General features: G+C 38.2%; 1 protein-coding gene and 2 non-coding genes across 6 annotated transcripts in view; 1 reads left to right on the top strand and 2 right to left on the bottom strand.

Moving 5' to 3' along the window:
- LOC124555453 (muscle calcium channel subunit alpha-1-like) overlaps positions 1 to 23950 on the top strand; it is a 566027-nt gene that overhangs the window by 484652 nt on the left and 57425 nt on the right. For all 4 annotated transcript variants that reach the window (XM_047129373.1, XM_047129372.1, XM_047129371.1 and 1 more), the window contains exons 35-36: positions 2109 to 2210; positions 8014 to 8052. In XM_047129373.1, the coding sequence (XP_046985329.1) occupies positions 2109 to 2210; positions 8014 to 8052 (141 nt within the window). The remainder of the gene's footprint in view (positions 1 to 2108; positions 2211 to 8013; positions 8053 to 23950) is intronic.
- On the bottom strand, positions 3023 to 3097 carry Trnat-ugu. Its single transcript has one exon. It is a non-coding gene; the product is annotated as a tRNA-Thr (tRNA).
- Trnat-ugu lies at positions 3463 to 3537 on the bottom strand. Its single transcript has one exon. It is a non-coding gene; the product is annotated as a tRNA-Thr (tRNA).

Genomic DNA, 23950 nt, shown 5'->3' with positions numbered 1-23950 from the left:
CTACATTTAGAGCCAGGATTCTGTAATTGGCTCCAATAAGAAATTCTGAAGCAACAGATCTCTGTTTCTCCAGAAGAGTGAGCAATGCTACAACGTGTGCTAGATGCAGTGTGGTGGAAGGGTTAGTGTTGTTGGCTGGCATGCTGCAGATCATGAGTTTAAACGTGACTACCAGCAATAATTTGTTATAAGGTACTTTTTTTATTTTTGACTCAATCACCTTTTTTATCATAATAATAACTGGTTGAAGCCTTTAAATGCCATCTTCAGATGCTATTGATAACATTTGATGAACAGGTTTTAATTTTTTTTTTAAGGTACACCAGCTATGATTGTATCATAAAAAGTGATTAAGTCAAAAATAAAAAAAAAATAATACCTTACAGTAAGTCAGTCATCATCTCGGCTAACAAAATGTCATTTTTTTCAGAAATTAATTGTTATCTAGTATGTGTCATTTCTGGAAGGTTGTTGAAATCTCTTATGTTTGTAATTACTGTATATTCTTGGATATTCAGTGTTTGTATAAATAGCAAGACTTTCCATCCAGGAGTTCAGTGGCATCAATAATAAATGTGGTTTCATTGCTAAGTGTTGTACTTCACAGATGACCCTGCCTTTAGATTTGAACTCATTTGTGGTTACTACATTACATTCACTGTGCTGTTCATATCAGCTCACCTACATTTGTATTTTCTTATCGTCTCGATAACCCTGCAGACAACTGGTCTTCCTGCTACTACACTTCACTATTGCCCATTGTATCTAACTTCAACCTATCCATTTCAGTTTTTAAATTCTACCTGGCCTCAGGAAATATAACAGCTTCAGTTGCCTCGTGTTTTCAGCTTTTTACAGTATAGCAAGGCCATGTTAGGTAATGTTACGAGGCCGTATTAATAAATCATTCAGACTGGTGTCCCTGAAACTGTTGAAATGCTGCTGCCCGTCTCCAGGAACTATATGTTAGTCTGTCCTCTCTATGGATACCCAATGAATGTGGTTGTACTTACTGTATGGATATCTTCAACACTGAGGCAATTAAGTGATGGCATCACAGCAAGGTCCATGGACCATGGGAGAAAATTTGTTAGACATGATTTTTGTATTTTGTGTGTAACAGCATTATCAATCAATATAGCTGACTATTTTTCAATCTTGAATGTAAGGTAGGGAATAGAATGCAACACTGATTTCTTATCCTTCATTACAAGTTTCAAAAAATTCTTTAGAGTGTATGAGCAATGGAATAATATTTTGTTCTGTAATCAGAGACAACCTAATATTTTCAATTGACACATAATTGCATGAAACACATGGTGAGCAGTATTTGTTTGAAACTTCCTGGCAGATTAAAACTGTGTGTCGGACCATAACTCAATTCTGGGACCGAGGTTGAAGTCCTGGTCTGGCACACAGTTTTAATTTGCCAGGAAGTTACATATTGGTGCACAGTAGTGCAATTGCAATAGGTTTCTTCATGCTATTGTCCATAATAACTTCTCTCAATGACATAAATGAGTTTTAAATTCCAAAAATGTACTGCAGGAAAATAATCCCTATAAACACTGTGCTGTACAATGTGCTCTGTGTGAGACATAGTCACAATTGTTGTCACCTTTGCTCTCTGGCCTATCAAGCATGCACCACTGTCCTAGATCTACAGATAAATCACAAAAATCCCCAGATTTACTCCACTTACAAAGGGACACAACCTTTGGGCAGAGAGAGTAGATATGATGGGCAGTACCTGGATGTTAGTGGGAAGTGATGGTGTTGAGATTATCAGGTTGAATCCATCAAAAATATCAATAGAACTGGCATATGGCTCTGGCTCATTGCAGAAATCAGCTCATGTGTGGTCAGCTATTCATCCTGAATCCCAAGGCTGCAAAACCAGTAAGTTTCGTCTGCTAATAGCAAATTTTGATGACAAATTTCTTTTGATCAAACTTTGCTGTATGGAAAGAGGCAGTGTGTGTTCAGACATTAAAGGAGTTTGATGTTCTAGTCTTATTATACTTTTTTAATCTGTAAAAATCATTGATTATATTATATCTTGTCTTTCCAACAAATTATATCATTTAAATATACCTTTGTCTTTTCAGCGGAACCATTCTCTGTTTGGAAGTGTATGGTCTTCCATGCGAAGAGGGCATGGAGGATTTCACAGAGCTCGTTCTCTTAAAGTAAATGCTACACAGATAAAAGTAAGTAAAATGAAAAAAATGGATTTAGTACAGATTATCTGTAAATTAAAAACAGATCATTAAGATCCCACTTTTCAAGTCTTTGGTACAAGATATAATACAGATGCATTCTTCCTAGAATGAAAATCTCAGGGAGGTGTAAGTTTATTGACCTGTAAAATGGATGCCTCTGAAGACTTCTTCTTCTACTTCTTCCATTGTCTTTTTGATCATTGCTAGGTGTTCTCAACAAACATTAACATTACCCAACATCCTCTAAGTAAATTTTCAAGTTTGTGCTATTTTTTTATCACCGTCCAAACAAATGATGAATTTTTACATAATAAAATAGATACTTGTAAAAAGATGTCTCTGTAAAATATGCAGACTTCAATGAGTGAGTGTCTTGATGTATCTTTACTGACCGTGTGATAGATGTTACAGAACTGACAATGTGAACGTCACACAGTGATTGCTTAGTGTCTAAGTTTCACATGCTAATAACATTCATTGACCTTTACTTAATGAACACTAAACATAGGCTTTGTACCATACAGACATCATGTACAACTGATTGTGAATATTACTTATTGAAAGCTGTATGCAGACTGACTATGGCATGGCCCACAGTTCTTATTTAACCCCTTATGTAGGTATTTCTCAAGTGTGGTTCTCTGCCTCAGTAGGAAGTTTCCTCTAGCTCCCGCTGGTGCAATTGTGCCATGGGCTTCGCTCCCACATTAAAATATTTCTTAGTTGAAATGATAATTAAATGGACACCCTAGCTGCAAAGAGGCATTGATATACTTCATTGGGGACATATTGAAAATAGGTGCCCCGACCAGGACTCGAACCCGGGATCTCCTGCTTACATGGCAGATGCTCTATCCATCTGAGCCACCGAGGGCACAGAGGATAGTGTACCTGCAGGGACTTATCCCTTGCATGCTCCCCGTGAGATCCACATTCGCAACATGTCCACACCACTACATTCGTAGCACGCCTAATAGATGTTTGTCCATCATACTCATTACTCGTGGCAGATTAATCTACCAAGTCCTGTAAGAGTTCGGGCATAGCGCGTGCGTTTGCACAAGAAGGTCAATGGCCGGGAAGACATATTTTAACTATATATGATGGTAGTATCTGTTCCCGAAAGAACAGTTACCGTTGATGACCATGCAGCTTTTGCTAGAATGAAATGATTATTAAATGGACACCCTAGCTGCAAAGAGGCATTGATATACTTCATTGGGGACATGTTGAAAGTGTGTGCCCCGACCGGGGCTCGAACCCAGGATCTCCTGCTTACATGGCAGACACTCTATCCATCTGAGCCACCAAGGGCACAGAGGATAGGGCACCTGTAGGGACTTATCCCTTGCACGCTCCCCGTGAGACCTACATTCCCAACATGTCCACACCACTACATTCGTAATGCTCACTATCCTCTGTGCCCTCAGTGGCTCAGATGGATAGAGCGTCTGCCATGTAAACAGGAGATCCCGGGTTCGAGTCCCGGTCAGGCCACACATTTTCAACATGTCCCCAATGAAGTATATCAATGCCTCTTTGCAGCTAGGGTGCCCATTTAATTATCATTTCATTCTGGCAAAAGCTGCATGTTCATCAATGGTAACTGTTCTTTTGGGAACATATACTACCGTCATATATATTTGTTAGTTTATTTTCATATAGGAGCAAAACTAAACAGGATTGGGATGAAATAGAATGTATTAAAGTAGAAACTGGAATGTTATTTTCACATAATTACATATCACTTTCTCTGTGAAATATTTTAAGACATAGTGCTGCCGAGTGAGGAACTTCACATTCTGCACACCAATAAAATGTGTCCTTAGTCTCTTTAAGGCCTCTTGTCATGCATACACCACAACTCATTGTTAATCTTGTCTTTGTTATGGTCAGTAAAAATTCTTGAAAATGCCTGATTGGAAGACGAGTGACTTCTCCTGTTTGAGGTGGACACCTAAGCGATGGCCACTGTGGGTGGAGAGGATATGGTGAACTATTCCCCAAGATTAATCCTGAAATCAAATGTGACCCTTTTTTTTATACAGAAAGTATGCATTGAATCATGCAACATACAATAAATGGTGAAAAATCTCCTGATCATATTTTTCAGTCTGCTCCTGGGCATTTAATGGCTTTGCAGCTGAGTGTTGCTTCCATCCACATCTCCGATAATCTTATTGTAATCCATGACAACACATAGCTTTTGGATTAAGTCATTCTTTGAATTTGATTCTTTAGCTGAGTCATTATAGAATGTGCTGACCATTGTAATGACCCTCTTGTTCTTCCATTTGATAAACATCTGCTTTTTTTCTATATGTTATGACATGTTTCCTGTACTTCAGGTTTTCATTTTTTATTAAATGAGGGAAGTCCTTTCTGTTTTTCCATATTTTGTGGACAAGATCAGTGTTCTTCCTTGTTAGTTTGATAACCAAATCTGGTTTAGTGTATCAGTTGTTGACATATGTACAATAATCCTTTCCAAGCAAATCAATTGACAATTGCAGGCTTTGAAAAAAAATTAATGGTGGCCCTCAACTATGTACCCTCAGACTCAAAGTTGAAATATTAAAAGTTTTGGCTGGTTTCATTGTCTAGGGGCTTGGAAATGTAGTTGCCACATTACAAGCCAAATACTGCTGAGTCTACAGTATGCAATATGAATATACACATGAATCGAATGGTCAAAGGTTCCTATCACTCGGCAACTGCAAATTTTGAATGTAACATAGAAATTTATAAATGAAAGATTGCAACTAAATAAAATTTGCAGGTACTATTTTTAATGACTTTAAATGATGAGTACAATAGCAGAAATACCTTTAGGAGTGCCGTTTATTACTGCAAAACACCTATTGGTGTCAATGGTTCAGCAATTAAATAAAATATTAGTTGAATAGCAGGGAAACAATGGATTCCTACTTCATGTAATTAGTTATGAACAACAACATAGCCTGCAAGATATTAACTTCTAAACGCATACTACGTCTTCACTGCAGAAGCCATGGAAATCTCACAAGTGCACAAGTCGGCACTACGAAATATTTCTATACTCCTGCGACCACAGGCAAACTGCTCAGCACTCTCCAAGTATTTCCTGCGACTGTCCATCATGCTTTCCCATTCAGCACTCCCCCATGTCCTGTGCCACCCGATGCTCCTCCCCCACTTCCATAAAGTCTCTCCATTGACTTCGGTAGTTGCCTGTTGTAGTAACAAGTGCTGTGATGGGCTAAAGCGCTCCCACCATGTCTCCAAGCCAACACACACTCACAAGCATATTGAAACACATACAAAATATTGGATTTACATTTAAATAACTTGAAATTAAATAAATATACCTACGGCTGGACCATAAACATGTTGTAACACACATTATTAAATACATAAACAAATTAAATAAACATATATCAAAGGAATAGAAACAAATGTAGGCCAGTGGGGTTTCTAAAACACAGTAAATATTTGACCAATTTCTTCATGAATAGTATATATCAGATATAAACAAAGACATAGATGAATAAATATATTTATAAGCATGCTGCTACCGTTTTTTCGTGTAACTGTGGCGTACTTATGGCCTGACACAATCAATAGTAATCGGCCACTTTGACCTCCAATAACTCGTGTACTATTCAAGTTACATGCCTGTAACTCATACCAATTTAGGTTCGCACTAATAGCTTTCTAAAGACATGTCGATCAACAAAATTGGATGAACTATTTAGATTTTGGAAACTTGTTGCTGGGTACTACTTGTATAATTTACAGTCAGATACTAAACTTTAAACTAATAAAGATATTGAAAATTTGATTACACCATCAGAATTGTCGTGCAAATAAATGTAATGTACATGTTACTTTTTAAGGTTTCATGATTCCTCTGGCTATTATTAATTTCTACATGAACTGTGAAATGTCTGCCATTATGGTTTCACAAAGTCCACCATCTTTGGCACTCCCAACATACAAATCTCCTTCATTGACACGAAGCACGGTCTTTGACACAGTGTAAACATGGAATTTCCAGCCACACCGTCTGCCTGGACCATGCGTTGGGGCTACCCCTCTTGCTCCAGCTACTGTTTGGCGCCACACGGTTGCTGACAGGCCCTGGCTTCTGGAGAAGCCCGTGCGGCCATGCCAACTCTAAACTTAGAATTTTGTCATGGCGCCACAACTCGCCCGTTACCTCACACAAGTTATTTTTGCTTTGGGAGAGGTGGTCAAAATATGTGTTCTTACCAGCATAAAAAATAAAAAATGTTGTAACTGATTGAGATTACATTATTTTGACTGACAAGGGGTACTATCTAGTGGAGGAAACATTATAAAACCTGCCAGTCTGAAACTCGTTACTCTCATTATCTACAAGCCACAGAATGCTGCGGACAGATACTCCCTCTGATAATAAGCAGATCATGGACAGATGACCCATCATGCCCACTTATGGGGTTTAAGATATGTATAAGAAGATTTTTACGGATTGTTTAAATACAGAGTAATTACACTGTCAATATTAGCCTAAAAGAGACGAAAAATAGAGAATAAAGACACACATTAGTCCATTATTTTGTTTAAGGATAAGCTGTATTTTCAGTGGTATAAATTATTGGTTCCATTTTATTTAGTGGAATTTTTGACATGCACTTTTATCTATAGCATTTCTAATCTACCAAGAATTTTCTGGAAACTCAAATGTTCTGACTGAAGTAACTGGTCAACTAACACATCATTCTATTATAGGTATATGTTTTTGGAAACAGACAAAAGTGGGGTGCAAGATAATAATCCTGGATTTTTGAAAGGATGACACTTCAAGATTCAAACATTATAGAATTATTACAATAGCAACAATTTTTAATAAGAATATTTTCTTAACTACACATATTTCTGTAAAGATGAAATATTCATTAGAGAGAAGGAAAGAGACTTTTCAAATAAGGTGTGTCAACCCTAAAACAAACAGTTATCAGTGGATTACAATTTTCAAGTGTGTGTGGTTTCATGACTCATAAATTCTGAATATTTCTTTAAATAAAGTGTTTCTGCACCAATTACTTACACTCATTATCAACAGACTGTAAACTACACACCAAATAATAAAGCTTAGAAAATTACAGACCGAATTAGAATTTGGAGATTTCATGCCTAAATGCTGTATGTATTAAGTATGTAAAGTTAGAAGAAAAGGAACAAAAATAGGATTTATGTTATGAGTGGTATTATAGCATAGTAATTATGTTATTAGTGGTATTATAGCAAGTGGCACTATTCCATGTACATCTGAGGTGTGCCATCTGCTCACTAATAAACTCCAGAATGAAGTTGCAAATTGCATTAGATCTCAGCATGCTGGAAAAGAGCTCCTTTAATAGCATACTTTACAATATGGTATAGTATATCATAGCTTTCATCTAACTGATGTGTTCAACATGTTATGTGGATTTCAAAATACCTTATGATAATTTTCTGTTGTGGTAACTGTGGGTGCTGGTGGTATCTGAATAAATTTTATATTAAGCAATAAGAAAACTATATTTTGGGCAAATCATAAACATATAATATGAACAGTAAAATTCCTTTTAGATGATGTAAGTAGACACCTTCTATCTACTACGCCAGTATGAAACATTACTTCCTATAAATTTTCTTTGGTGTGTGTGTGTGTGTGTGTGTGTGTGTGTGTGTGTGTGTGTGTGTACAGCAGAAAATAGTTTCAGCTTAACAAAGTGTGTCCAGGTCAAATAACAGAGCTTGAGTACATTATTGTTCTGTTTTCCAGATGAACCATTTGGATGTGCCTGGCAGAAACCTGAGAAAGGTATTATCTACATTATCATTCCTTTGATATCAAACTCATTTTGTGTTTCTGTTGTAGAAGTTTAAGATGGTTTAAAAGCAATTTTTAATAGTATTGCCATGCCATTGTACCTATTAAAGTATACATGATATAAGTGACAAACACTATGGAGTGTTGTGATCTTTTTAATCATTATTGTGAAAACTCTGCATTTACACTGAACCCAAAACAGTTGTGATTTAGAGGATATAGTTACTTGTACCTATAGAGAAAGAATGATATTGGTATTTTATTCGTCAAAAAGTATGCAGATTTGATTTGTGAATGCAAGTGAAAAGTTTTAGATATTTTCACTTAATCACATTTGCAAAATATTTCTGTAGCCATTCACTTGGCATAATAATTGATTTTGCTTAAGTATTTCTATTGCTTCTCATAATACCAGTGAATAGCAATTCCACTGTGGTCCTTTCTGTTTCATTTGAGTCCTACTATTTGTTTTCTTTGTTGTGAATTTTTCACCCCCCAGCAGTCAGACCAATTAGTCTTAATAATTCATTCAACCAAGGATCATTTTACAATAATATATGTCCTGTCAGCTTAAATGCAGGTAATCTATAAAGACATACGAATATACATGCATTTAACACAACATATCAGATAAGGGGTTGCAAATACAAAAAAAAATATGGGTATAAATGGATGGAATTGCACACTTTATGGGAAGATATATTCTAGAGTAAAAAAACAAAAAACAAAAAAAAAAAAAAAAAAAAAAAAAAACACACACACACAAACACACACACACACACACACACACACACACACACAGTCCTCTAGATTAAATAAAACTCTAAAAGTTAGGATGTGTTAACCAGTGTTCTGTTGCAGCCAAATTGTCAGTTTCCATTATGATACAGACTTAACAATTACAGAAAGCACTGCATCTCTTTCATCCAGCAAAGTTGCAATTGTTGCATAATGATAATCACACCTTCATGATTCACATTATAACCATGATCAAGAAAATAATTTCACAGTTTCCATGTTTTAGAGATTTCTCATCAGTTACAGAATTTTCATCACTAATTTCAAGGGATTTTGCCCATCAAAAAGTAGTGCATTTTTGTAACTTCCAATTACTTGACTATGTGAATTTCATTCACTCAGGAATATTCCCTCTCACAGCTTTTTACAAATTCCAACATTAATTCACTGCTCAATGCACAGGTCTTCACCTGCAGGGCTTTTTTGAAATGGTGGGGGAAAAGTTCGTAGGCAGAGACACAAAAGCAATAAAATAATATTGTAGCACTATATCTTGCTCCTATTTCTAAAATGACTAGTCATTTATTTATTTATTTATTATTGATTATTTCACACATTCCACAGATCGATAAGCACGTGCAGATGCAAAGATGTGAAATGAATCAAAACTTGTATTTTTATTACTGCATGTCATTTACAAGGCATTAATTTACCCACTACTCATTTGCCATAATTTACATACAGATTGTTTGCTATTTCCAGCAAATAACATAATTATCTAAATCTCCATCTGTTTAGATACTCCTCAAGTCACTGAATAATGCATGGTGGCAGGTACCTTGTACCACTATTAGTTATCTCTCTCCTGTTCCACTCACAAATGGGTTGAGGGAAAGACGATTGTCTATATGCCTCCATATGAACTCTAATTTCTCTTATCTTGTCCTCACAATACTTAAGTGAAATGTACATTGTTGATAGTAGAACCATTCTGCAGTCAGCCATAAATACTGGTGCTCTAAATTATCTCAATAGTGTTTCATGAAAAGAATGTCATCCTCCCTCTATTTTATTCTCATTTGTTTCCTTGAATCCCCATTCAGCTTCTTAAACATTTTCTTGGCACTGCTCTTTTTATATCCACTGGCCCTCACTAATAGTTACTGTAATTTCCAAAAAAGCTAACACTTACATTAGCTTTTGTGCTATAGGAATCTTCAGAGCAAGACTACCATAAAATAAGCGAGATAGATAACAAATTTATGTGTTCATATAATGGAAAGTCGTAGATAGAATAACAATGATATGGAAAGGATATATTTCTACTCACCAGAAGAGGCATTGAGTTACTGACAGGCACAATGAAAAAGGCTTTTAAAATATTAAGCTTTCAGACAACGTCCTCCTTCTGAAATAGAAAACACACACACACACACACACACACACACACACACACACACACACACACACACACACACACACGTCCATTGTGTCTGGGTGCTGGATCCTGGCTGCAATAGCATGTGTGTGTGAGATGTGCTTGTGTGAATCTGTGCATGTTTTCTATTTCAGAAGAAGGACTTTGTCTGCAAGCTTAATACTTTAGCAGACTTCTTATAGTGCCTGTTTGTTAATCAAATTTGTGTGTTCATTATTGACAAGTCACAGTGCCTTTGGGCACAACTCCAATGTCACTGCTGCTAGTGAACACTGTGACTGCGAGACAGCAATGATAACATGGTTTGCCATTCCAACAAAATTTTATATTTTAAGACAGTTATTATATTTTATAATAATAACCCCTTTTTTATATCTTATAGTTGCTTTTGATAAATGTTGCAACATTGTTATTACTTTCTTTTAAAATGAAAGGAAAGAAAAAAAATATTTCACATGTTATGCTTTCTGTCTTATACAACATAATGGGCATGTGTTAAATTGGTTCCACAGTTCACATTAATTCCTAGTACATTTTATTATATTTATAGATTTTATTTATGATTGTATGCCTCATACAGACCTTTTTTTTTAAATGTTATATTTGAACTTTAACATGAAAATGGTGTCACACTGGAGTCTCACATCAACCATAATTTGTCTTATATAAAGTAGGCTGCCCTATCAAAGGGCTAGTGCTAGACCATGGTATTTTCTCATACACAGGAATCTGAGATATACTATGTATCAATGTCCTTTTAATGATTATTTTTTTAATTTATTTATATGTGTGTGAAAATATGTGCTGTGTGTAAAACTGTCTCATTTCTTTCTTTCTTAAGTTGAGTGCCCTTCCCAACCTTATTTGAAGGTTTAAGTCAGAATGTATAAAAACTGAGTAATATATGAAAATAAAAATTGATCAGGGTGGAACATCGTATTAAATGAATAATATAATATTGCTTAGAACTTATATTCCATAGACGAATTTCTAAGTACTCCTAGTGAATGAATTTAAATGCAGACTACCTTATCAAAAGTGTCTGAACACACCAATGTAATGTGGAATAAACTACTAAATGTCATGAGAGGTGGTCCTGCCAGTATGGAAGAAGGTGGGGAGTATTCTGTTGTCAGCAGAGAAGCAATGACAGCAGAATGGCTTGCTCAGGAGGGCTCAGTCACTTTGAACGTGGACTCCTCATTAGATGTCACCTGAGAAACAAATCGATCAGGGACATTTCAATCATTATGAAGCTGCACAAGCTGCTGTTAGTGATGTGATTGTGAAATGGAAATGTGAAGGAAAAACTCCAGCTAAGCAGAGAGCAAGCAAACATCATATACCGACAAACTGGGACTGTCGAGCCTTGCAGAGTGTGGTTGTAAAATATTTCATGGAAATCAGTGGAAGGACTCACCCTTGAGTACCAAAGTGGTACCAGAAACCCATATAGTACAATGACTGTGTGTATGAAGTTAAAGAGAATGGGGTACACTGGTTGAGTAGCTCCTCATAAACACACATTTCAAAAGTCAGTGCTAAGTGAAGCTTGAGGTGTTGCAAAGAGCATTGCCACCAGACAGTGGATGACTAGAAATGATTGATTTGGAGTGATGACTAATGCTATACCCTGTGACAATCCAATGGAAGGATTTGGGTTTGGTGAATGCCTGGAGACCTGCCATTATGTGTAGTGACAACAGTAAAATACAGAGATGATGCTGGTACAGTATGGGGGTGTTTTTCATGGTCAAGTGTTGTGGCATTCTTGTGCTTAAGAAAACTCTAAAAGTGGAAGGCTATGAACACAGCACTGTGTACTGTATGCAGGAGAGTAACATACCAGAGATGATGATTGTTTATATGAGTATGACAGTGTACCCTGTCATGAAACAGAATTTGTGAGGCAATGGTTTGTGGAAAATAACATTACTGGGAGTTGCTTGCCCAGAGTTCCAACATGAACCCAGTGAAACACTCTTAGCATGTGTTGGGAATGTTGTCTTCACTCCGGGCCTCAGTATCCATCACTACCTTCTGTGGTTTTGGCTGTGAGAAAGAATGGGGTACCATTACTCTGCAGACATTCAGACACCTCATTGAATGTGTCCCCAGCAGAGTTCAGATTCTCATAAAGGCAACAGGTGGACACTCCCCTTTTTAATGTACACTAATAGGTGTCAGGATTCTTTTGGTCAGATAGTGTAGACTGTGGTTAATGTTAAAGAAAATGCTGCATGTGATAATCATGTATGTGTGTTTTCACTGGGAAAATATCATATTTGTATATCAGTCACCATGTTACATATCTTAGCATGATATCCTAAATATGACCCGAGCTACTTACAAATAATGAAACTGAGCCAAATTGCAGCAGGATCTGAGACTTGCAAATTCCTCTCATCAGCTTTGTAGATACACCAAACAGGATTGATGTTAGATGTTAAATGACACAAATATATTCGTGTCTGTGTAATGTTCATCAAACTACAAATTATTAAAATTTTTATTTCAATATCCACACCTTGTAAACAACAAGAGGTGATGCAACTGTGATTAAAAAGCAGAAGAACCATCAATTTATTCTTAGTGTGTATGAATACTTTCTTTAGAAATAGTGTAACATTTTTCCTAGAGGCACAGACTTTGTTCATTCTTTAAAACAATGAAATGTTGTGCCATAAATGAATATAAAACACAAAAAGGTAAAAGTGAAATTAAGTATTAAAAATGTCATCATCCCTGAAAAATTATTATGATGAAAAATGCAAAATTTAATTTACATTTCTATAGTCAAAATATTCAGGATTTTAGTACTTGTGAAAAATGCTTAGCTTATAATAAAAGAATATTACATTTCAACAAACTCTGGGCATGACTAACAAGCTGTAATAAAATGAATTGAAGCTGCCAGTTGACTGAGTTACAAAGCTAGTGCATATGTACATCATCTACATCTACAATTGTATCTGCAATTAAATCTACATGCAGTCCACAAGCCACCATATGGTAAATGCCAGAGGGTACCTTGTACCATTTCTAGTCACCCTTTCCTGTCCCACTTGCAAGTGGAGCAAGGGAGAAACGACATATGAGATCTAATTTTTCTAACCATTTCCCAATTTCATTACACAAAAAATTCATTGGCTGCTATATAACCATTTTGCAGTCAGCTGGAAATGACAGTCGTGTTTTACAGAATGAATCTTGTGTCCCCTTCAGTGATTCCCATTCAAGTTCACGAAGTTAAACCCAAGCTTTCTTCCTTCACAAAGTATATTTGTAATAGTAGTGTGTTAATCAAACACACAATTCAAACGTCTAGCAGCAGTCCTCTGAAACGCTTTGATTCCTTAATCTGACCTGGTGGGGGTCCCAGACACTTGAGCAGCACTCAAAAATGGATTGTACTACTGTTCTACATGCAGTCTCCTTTACAGTTTCACTTTCCTAGAATTCTGCCAATAAACCAAACTTGACCATTCACCTTCCCTCCTATCGGCCTTATGTAATTGTTACATTTCATATCACTTTGCAATTTTATGCCTAGATATTTAATCTACATGACTATTAAGCAGTACACTACTAATACTGTATTACAGAATTGTTTTTCCTATTCATTTGCATTACCTTACATTTTTCCACATTTAGAACAAGTTGCCTTTCATAACACTAAACAAGAGTTCTGTCTTAAGTTATCTGTTTCCTCCTACAGTCCTTCAATGGTAACACTATCCCTTACACTACAGTGTCATCAGCAGTCGCAGATTGCTGCCTGACCTATCCAACAGATCGTTTATGTACAGCATACAGAGAACAATGGCAGTCCTATCACACTTTTCTGAGAGCACTCCCTTCTATACTCGTACCTCTGATGAACACTCACCATTGAGGACAACACACTGAATTCTATTACTTACAAAGTCTTTGAGACACTTACAGTCTGTAGTGGAGCACTGTGTCAAATGGAAATCTAGGAACATAGAATCAGCCTGTTCCCCTTCGTCCATGGTTCATTGGATGTGAGAAAAAGTGATGCTTTCTAAATCCAGTCTGATCTGTGGACAGAAGCTCTTCTATCTCAAGGAAATTTATTATATCAGAATGTAGAAAATGCTCAAGAATTCTGCAGAAAAGTGATGCTAATGATTTTTGTCTGTAATTTTATGAGTCTGTTCTTTTATGCTACTTATATATATGAGGAGATAAGAAAGAAAAAAGAAAAAGTAAAATAAAATGAAATAAAATAAAAAAAAGAAGACAGAATTATTTTTAAAAGCTGTATGTTTTCAAATTGTTTACAAAATGACCTTATCCCCAACAAAATACTTTCCACTACAACTAATACATTAGTACCATGGTGCTTCCACTGTTTGAAACATTTGTTGTAGTCATCTTTAGATATGGTCCACAGCTCTTCCCTCATTTTTTCCTTTACTTCTTCAGTGTTGTGAAATCAATGTCCTTTCATGCCCCTTTTCATGTGTGGAAATAAGAAAAAGTTGCACAGAGCCAGGTCAGGCAAGTAAGATATGTGAGGTAGCAGAACCATGCCATTTTTAGCCGAAAACTGTCTAACAGAGATGGCTGTGTGTGCAGGTGTGTTGTCATGGTGAAAGAACCAATCTCCTGTCTGTCACAAATTGAGTATTTTTGACAAACACTGAGCTCCAAGATAACTCACTAATCTCTGACAGTTGATCAATTGTCTGTCGATGGTCTGGGAGCACAAGCTGTTGTCGAATTTTTTCAATATTTTCATCGATTCGTGCAGTTGATTACATCCAGAATGAGGTTTGTCACCAATTGACATGTCACCATTTTTAAACTGAACAGGCCACTTGTCCACTTGGGTTTTTCCTGTAGCGTCATCTTGGTAAGCTGTTTTCAACATTGATACAGTTTCAGCAGCATTTTTACCAAGTAGAAAACAAAATTTCACAGCTGCACATTGTTCACTTAACTTGCAATCATAAAAAACAAAACAGGAACAAAACAGTGCTAGCAAAAACAATCATTGCAGATGAACAGAACAAGCCAGGTTGAGAACACAGGTGGCACTGAACTGATAATGAGTTGCACTATACACACCTAGCACTATACACACCTAGCAGCAGTAGTTTGTACTACACAAGCTCTGCCCATGGCAATGTTATTTCAGCTTTCTTTGGGTACCACCTCAAGAGAGTTGCCTACACTTTTGTGCAATTGTTTGGGACTTTGTACTGGGTGAGAGATTTGCAGTAAATGCAAGCTTAGTAAGGGGCCAATGCCAAAGAGTTGCAGAGACTGGGGCATGTTTATGAATTGGGGCATGTTTACGTATGGGGCAGGTTTATGCAGAGGACTTTTCTCAGGAATCATTCTTGCTAGAATGCTACTGGTAATGAAAGATTAGTACTGCCATCTACTGAGAGCTCTCACAAACTTCACACCAACAGCTGACTGAATGTCTTAGCGCAAAGGACACATTTGTGTTTTTGTGCAAACTGAGTAAATTTTGTTACTCAAATATCAAAGGTGCTAGGAAGCATACCTTTTAGAACTGAAAATAGATAAATATATGTTCAAATCAAACAATGAAAAATCCAGGATGGAATGTAACAATATTATGAAAAGCAAAGTTGCTATTCACCTCATAGCGGAGATGCTGAGTCGCAGATAGGCACAACAAAAAGATTTTCACACTTAAAGCTTTCAGCACACACACACACACACTCACGCAAACGCAACTCTCACACATGACTACAGTCTCAGGCAACTGAAACTACTCTGTGAGCACCAGTGCAATTTGCAACTGGGTGGGAGTGGGTGGAGGCTGGGGTGGGGAGAGGAAGAATAGTATGGTGAAGATGGCAGACAGTGAAATGGTACAGGTTAGGCGGAGGGCACGGGAGAGGTGGTGAGGAGTGGTGGGGGGTGGGGGGGGGGGGAGGGGAAATAGCGGAAAAGGATAGAAATAACCATCCCCACCAACCTATCCATCCCCCTCCCTGCCCCAGCCTCCTCTTTACCCCCACCCAGTCGCCACTCCCATCATGCGTATGTGTGTCTATTGTAAATATATGATCATTTGCATGAGAATATTCTACATTACAAGGTATATTTGTATAATTTGAAAGCCTGAAAGTTACGACAGTAGTTTTGAAACTAATTCAGTTATGCCAACGGTGCAGATTTACACATTATTTTGCATTGCCATTATAACTGATACCCCAGTCAAGAAAGCTTTAATGCATCATAACTGATACCCCAGTCAAGGAAGCTTTAAGACAACAGCAGTTGGAAAAACAGTTAAAAAATGAAGGCAAAATGGAATAAAAGATAGAAACTGCTAAAAACGTTATTTGAACCTAATGAATCTTGTGCAGAAAGAATTAAATGTATGGGGGAAAAGACTGATAAAGGCAAGAATTACTCAAAACAAGAACAAGAAAAAATGAGGACTGACCTACTTATGATATCATTAGTGTTCTATACAAAGGAAGGTTTTCACACAGTAACTCTCCACACTCTCCTGTTTTCTGCCATCCTCTTCTGGTCCATGTAATTTCTGCTTCCCTTTATATCATCTACTGTGTTGTATGTCTTCCTTCCTCTCTATCTCCTCACATAAATTTGTCCTTCCAAAGTACCTGTTAGCAAGCACTTCCATCTCAATGAATGTACCATCCTGTTCTTATAAATAAAAATGTGTGTGAAATCTTATGGGACTTAACTGCTAAAGTCATCAGTCCCTACATCCTGTTCTTCTTCCTTTATTTTATAACCTGCAGCAGTCTGATGGAGAGGATAAAACTGTCTTCCTATTGACTGCTTGAAGTGATACAAACAATCGCAAAGAAATCAAGAATAGCTCCAGTTGCTTACATGCACAAAGTAGTTGAGGATGACTGTGCCATATTCACGCTTCAATTTTTGTATGCATAAATTTCAACTAAGACAGTGATGATGAATAGGCATTTACTTAACATTCAAACTTCTATGCGCCCATATTATGCTAACAGATGGAAATCTGCCAAAAAATTTGTTTACTGGCAGTAAAATTGTTGCATTGTGCCACATTAATTGGTATAAGCTAGCCTGGACTTTTGTTTACTGCCAATAAAATATATTTTGAAAATTTTAGTAGTGTTTTTTGTCTACTCATCATTGTGTTCTATGATACGTGTAAACGTGCTCTCATAGGTGCATCAGACTGCCCCATACCCAAGGCAAGTTTTGTGCACTCGACTTGAGCCTGTGTCAAATTATTTTGCACTCAGTAGTGTTGAGTTTGAAATATGTATACCAAGTTATACTTTAATAACCATATTGTAAGACTAAGCAATATGAAACAATAAATCTAACCAAAAAATTTTAAGAAATCCAATAAGAAATCCATTAAAATGTACTCCAACTCCCCTACAATGTGTAAAACTGAATTGGGATTCCATCTGAACCTGGTGACTTATTTACTTTCTGTTCTTTCATGCTTATCAATGTCAGGAATGCCAATTTTTGCCTATTTGTATGTTCTTCATACAGGAATATATATGACAGACAAACATGGCATACCTTCTTCTGCCTTCTTTTAGCATACCAGACTGGTCAACAAGTGACTGGATAGAAGCCTTTGACATGATAATAATTTTACATAGGACCAGAATTTTCTCTGATTCTCGACAAGATCTTCCACTAACAATGTATACATGAGTGGTGGTGGAAGTAATTGCATGCTTTGTGTATTGATCTTTCTATAGACAATGGACAAATTTCCAGTAACTTTCATCTGGCAACATTTGTGAGTTCTTTCTTGAATCAAGAATGTAACAATCTCTGTTTCCTCAGCATTTTCTGAATTTTACTACTAAACTATGGTGGATCTTTTCCTTTCTTAATCCAGTTTTCTGGCACATACTTCTTCCATTAAGGATACAATGATGAGAGTCCTATCTTGGAAATGTTGCCTTCTTAGGGAATGAAAACATTACCGTCTGTTCATAAACCTCAAATGCCTATCAGTGTAACAAAACAGTGGCATAACAAAACACACTTGGAACAAGCTTACTCCTTCCGAATTCAGGTGCTAATTTGAAGTATCATATTTTGTTATATATCTTTTCCTTTCCTGAATGGGTGCTCATTTGTAATCTGTGGCCACTGATTGGTACTTACTCGTAGAAGAAGGAAGTCATTGCGTCTTGCGTATTGTTTTGTGCATTACTTGACTTGCCTTTAAAAGGAAAAACCAATTAAAATGCTGTTTTTGATGGTTTGTTACAGTTAAGAGTTGAGTCATGTGACGAAACACAGTGGAAACATTTTGAAAGCACACAAAAAATGCCACAATTTTTTTTTCTGAACCCAAAATGATTTAGAGTGTTAAAAAAACTGTACAGTTTTATGTTGTGCATTATTCTACGGGTTATGCATGAGCAGGAACACGCCATAAATCAATATGCTTGTGCTCCAACAATTGGAATAACTGCAGTAGTTAACATTGCTGGTCTCTGTATATGTGCTGAAGGAAGGTGATAATGCCTTCTTCTGTGTATTTGACTGGACAGTCTTGCATATGGTTTTCTAATGTCTAAATCATATGTTGTGCTTTGCTATTCAATTATTGGTTAAATGCATCTGTAGATAAATGAGTAATACTGTTCTGAGTACAAAATATATTGAAATTGGTGGCATAAATTGTTAGTATTTGTCTGTCACTAGCATCTGTTGAAGTCCTACAATGTTAAAACTAGCTGTGCGGCAGTGTTTGGGGTATAAATTGTGGGTATCACTTATACTGACAACTATTCTTGCTAACTGGCTGGGGATGCCTTGACTGAATATAATTCCTTACTGTCAATCACACAATGTTGCACATGAGAACATATTGTAATGGCTGGATCAGTCCCTGTCATGTTGAAGCTGGTCACCAAAATTTGTACGCTTTTGAACAATTGACAGCACTGGATTCATGGCCAGTTTCTCAGAGAATGTGCATTGCATCCCCAGATGATGTGCAATCTGTTGGAGCTGGTCATGTATAACAAATACACGCACATCTTCCCATCTTCCTCAGCTGTGACGGTTGCAACTGGTCCAAGTTTTATTGTGGTGCACAGTGTGTTTCTTAATTATAGCCTGTCTTTTATTTCATCTTGTTTTCTTTGTCAAGCTGTACTATGGGAAGCTAGGAGAGGATGTTGTTTGGTGGCCAGTATCCTCTTTCTATAACACAGACTACATGCAGATATTACCTGGGATGTTTATTTCTAAGGATAAGAAATCTACTTAAGCTGCTTGTTGTGTGTTACCAGCTGTCTGTAATAGTCCATAGTAGCCTCACTGCTGGTGAAGTACAAGTCCACTATGTACACTCTTTTGGTAGCAATGTGCTGCCTGTCTCTGAGCTAGTGGCAGAGCTAACTGCTACTGTGACTCCCACTGGACTCGACCGATGACAGACCCGAACTCACTCGGTGCAATAGACTGTGACAGACTGGACCTCCAGTCCACAGCAGCACTCTAAATACTGGCAGCCAAGAGGGCATTGGTGGTGCATTTCCTGCGAGTCTTTCGTTGGCCTCTATCAATACTCTCGCAACCTCTTTGCTGCCTAGTGTGCTGGCACCAGCTTACACCAGCACATTCCTCCCCCCTCCACAGCCCCATCCTCCCCTCCACCCCCCCATCGCCCCCTCTGAAATGCTGCACCATTGTCGTGTAGTGAGGCTGTGAACAACAATGAGGAGGGAAGCAGGATACTGGATGTAGATGTGGGCCAAGAGCCGTGACTGTGCAGGATGGCATACCCCTGACCATACCCTGCCATCCGGCTTGCGAGGCAACAGAAACATCCTCCATAAAACTGCTGCCAGGGCCCACATCCAGGCCTGAGGGTGTGTGCTGGGGTGATGATGAATGTGGCAAGAGTGATGGCGATGGCGATGGCGATGGCGATGGCGATGGCGGGTCCAGGTACATCGGGTTGGCAAGCGGGGATAGCAGGAGCGAGAGCGCATCGTCTATCCGCACTTCCTGGAGTGCCCTGGTGGCACCAGCAGACGGCTGCGAAGGCTATGGTCCCATGAGGCCGTGAATCTGGGGGAAGAAAAGCAGCAGAATCTCAGAACAAATGACATGTGCGAATTTGGGTCTGGTGACGGTGCTGCCAACCATCAGGACCTGAAATCAAATAAATAGAAGAGCCAATGTATTCCTGAATCACGCCTCTTTCCCAGTGCCCACAGTTGCCATACACCCTGAAAAGAACAAGATTGCATGGTGCAAAGTGATACTTGCAGACCATTGATGGCGCTGGATGCTGCCGTGGGTGTAGCAAGTGTAGCAACATCCGGTGCGGTGGCCATGCAGAAGCTCTGCAGGTGATGGTACATCTCATGGGTGGGAGTGATAGGAGGCAAGAAAGAGTTGCAGTGCCTGTTCCCATGTGTGGCTGGTGCAAAGCTTGGCTATCTGTTGCTTGAAAGTACGTACAAAGCTTTCTGCTTCTCTGTTGGGAGGGTGTAACGGACCACTTGTTAGATGGCGAATGCCATTGCATTCACAAAACTGTTCAAAATCGCATGAAGTGAACTGTGGTCCATTGTTCGACACAAGTACTTCTGGCCATGGCCTTGTATGCAAAATATGGAGGACAACGCTTCAATGGTGCTATGTGATGTAGCAGAATTCATAGGCAACGCAAATAGGAACTTCCTAAAAGAGTCTACCACTATGAGCCAACGAGTGTTCCAAAGTGGTCCTGCAAAGTCAATGTGCACTCATTGCCATGGCAATTGAGTCTTAGGCCAAGCTGAGAGCTGAGAATTTCTGTGGTGGAGCTGATAGACTCTCCACGCATGCGCAGCACTGTGGCGTCATCTGTTCAATGTCGGCATCCATGCCTTGCCAAGTACAGTGCCGACACACTAACTATTTAGTGCAAACCATACCCCAATTTCTTTGGTGGAGCAACTGCAACACATTCTTTTGCAACACTTCTGGAACTAAGCATACGGGATTGTCCATTGTCATTTTGAACTAGAATCACACCCTGTTGAACTGAAAGGCTATGCTGAAGTGCAGAATACTGGTGCACAACTGAGTTCTGGATATTGTTCAATGAACAAGGCCAAGGCATGTGAATGTAATGCAACAAAATCTTGAGGTCTGGGTCTGCTCCCATGGCCTGTGCAATTTTCATGTAGTGCAAGGGAAAATTCAGAGTCTTGTGTATCGATTTGGCAACAAGATGCCGCAGATGCATCAAAATCAGAGTCTGGGCCAATTAGAAGGTGAGATAGTGTGTCTGCATTGCCATGCTTTGCCATAGGCCTGTACACAATTTCAAACTGATACTGCAGAAGCAACAAAACCCAGTGTTGCAATTTTCGAGCAGTGCATGTAGGAATTGGCTTTGGCGGATGAAACAAGAACTGCAAAGACTTGTGATCTGTCACCAATTAGAACTTGTGACCATACAAATAGTGATGGAATTTTGTCACACCATACACAGTAGCAAGAGCTTCTTTTTCAATTTTAGAGTAACTGCACTCATTTTGAGTGAGCAACTTTGAGGTAAAGGCAATAGGTCTGTCTTGTGCACCAATTTTGTAGGAAGAAGTGTCAACTTGCAAAACTACTGGCTTAGCAGGGTCAAAATGCACCAAATACCTGTCACTAAGCAAAGCATTTTCGAATTTCTGAAATGTTCTTGACAGTCTTTGGTCCAAACAAGAGGAACATTTTTGTGATGCAAGCAATGCAGTGAAGCTGAGATCTGAGCAGCATTTGGTATGAACCGAATGTAGTCTGTCATCTTGCCTAGTAGTGACTGCAGTTCAGATACATTGCAACGAGCAGGCAGGTCACAGACTGAGAGCAAATGTGATTGGAGGGGGTACACATCCTGACTGTTCATCACATGACCTAAGTACTGTAGTTCAGTTTGAAAAAAGTCACACTTTTCGAGATGACACTTGAGTCCTGCATCTGCCAACACTCAAAAAATAGTACGCAGATTGGCAGTGTGTTCTTCTGGAGTACAACTTGAGACAACAATATCATCAAGGTAGTTTGAAAAAAATGGCACTTTTGCAGTCAGCTGTTCTAAGTAGTGTTGAAAAATAGCAGGTGAGGAAGCACTGCTGAAAGGCATACAAAAATACTTGAACAGTCCTAAGTGTGTATTTACAACAAACACTTTCTGTGATTATTCTTCCATTGGAATTTGCAAGTAGGCATTACACAAATCTATCTTAGAAGGGTAACGTCCTGCACCAACCCTGTCCATGAGTTCCTCAGGGTGAGGTAATGGATAAGTGTCAACTATTGTCTGTGGGTTGACTGTAGACTTGGAGTCAACACAAATGTAAATGCAGCCAGAAGGCTACAATGGTGGACTTGCCCACTGACTAGCTTGAATGGGAGCAACTACACCGTTATCTAGCAATTATTTCAATTCACAGGCTACTTTCTCTCATAAAGCAATTGGAATGGGTCAGGCTCAGAAAACCTTAGGCTGTGCATTGTCTTTGAATGTAACTTGTGCTATGAAGTTATTAGCTTTTCCATATCCTTCTGAAAATAGTTCAGGAAATTCTTTATGCAAGCTAGCGACAGTGTCTGTTGGATCACAAATCAATATGGAAAGTACATTACCTTGGATGCTAAGGCCAAACAAATCAAAGGCATCTAAACCAAAACTTTTCTCACTGTCTCATTATTTCGACACAGTAAAATTCACTGTCCTAGTGTGAGATTTGTAAGTGGCAGGCAAACTACACTGTCCAAGCACTGGAATTTCCAGTCTGTTGTAAGCAGTGAGGTGCTTGCTAGATTTAGAAAGGCATTATGAGCATAAATGTTTGTACATGGCATGATTAAGAAAAGTTACTGAGGCACCTGTGTCTAACTGAAAGTTCACACGACAGCTAGCAATGTGTAATGAGACAAATAGTTTGTTAGAACAACCTCAATATTACTTTTGTCAGACCCCATTGTAGGTTTGGAAAACACAATGTTCATTGCACATGCATCAGCCTGTTTTTTCTAGGAGCAGTCAAAATTGGCATTTTTGTGACATTACAAACAAACTGTGTGGACATGGCCTTTTTTCTACACATGTAACACATTGCATTACATGATGTGCAATCCTGTCTTTTATTGTGAGTAAAACATTGAAGGCAAGACTTCACTAAGTTCACAGGCTTGTTTACCTGTCTGTGTGGTTGTCCACGTGGCTGTGTACACTCTCATTGTTGTTGCTGCTTGAGGTGCTCACAAGCAAGGGGTGACTCAGCCCAACTAATCGGGGTCTGGTCAAACTTATCAGCTGCTATGGCATTGGAATCATATTGCTCTAAGATTTGCAACACTTGAAGAAGTGATGGATTAGAGTGCTTCAAGATCTGTTCCCATATTCTACTATCTGGGACATTGAATTTTATAGCATTCCTAATCATTAAGTCACTGTAAAAGTTGCCACAACTACACTTAAATTTACACTTCCTAGTCATGTCCGTTAATTCTATATACCACTGAAGGTATGTCTGTTCTGGCTTTTTCTGCAAATGAAAGAACTGATATGTGGCTGCAGCTACTTGGACGTGCTGGTCATAGTATTTGGTTAATGCAGCAATTCCTTCATCATAACTGAGTTCGTTGCGAGACGCATTTGGGAATAGGTTTTTTATCAACCAGAACACTGGGACCCTGCAATCAAAAGAA

This window comes from Schistocerca americana, chromosome X (genome assembly GCF_021461395.2).
Source record: "Schistocerca americana isolate TAMUIC-IGC-003095 chromosome X, iqSchAmer2.1, whole genome shotgun sequence".
NCBI classification, from domain to species: Eukaryota; Metazoa; Arthropoda; class Insecta; order Orthoptera; family Acrididae; genus Schistocerca; species Schistocerca americana.
Note: the sequence above shows the minus strand (reverse complement) of the source record. Positions and strands in the feature narration are given on the sequence as shown.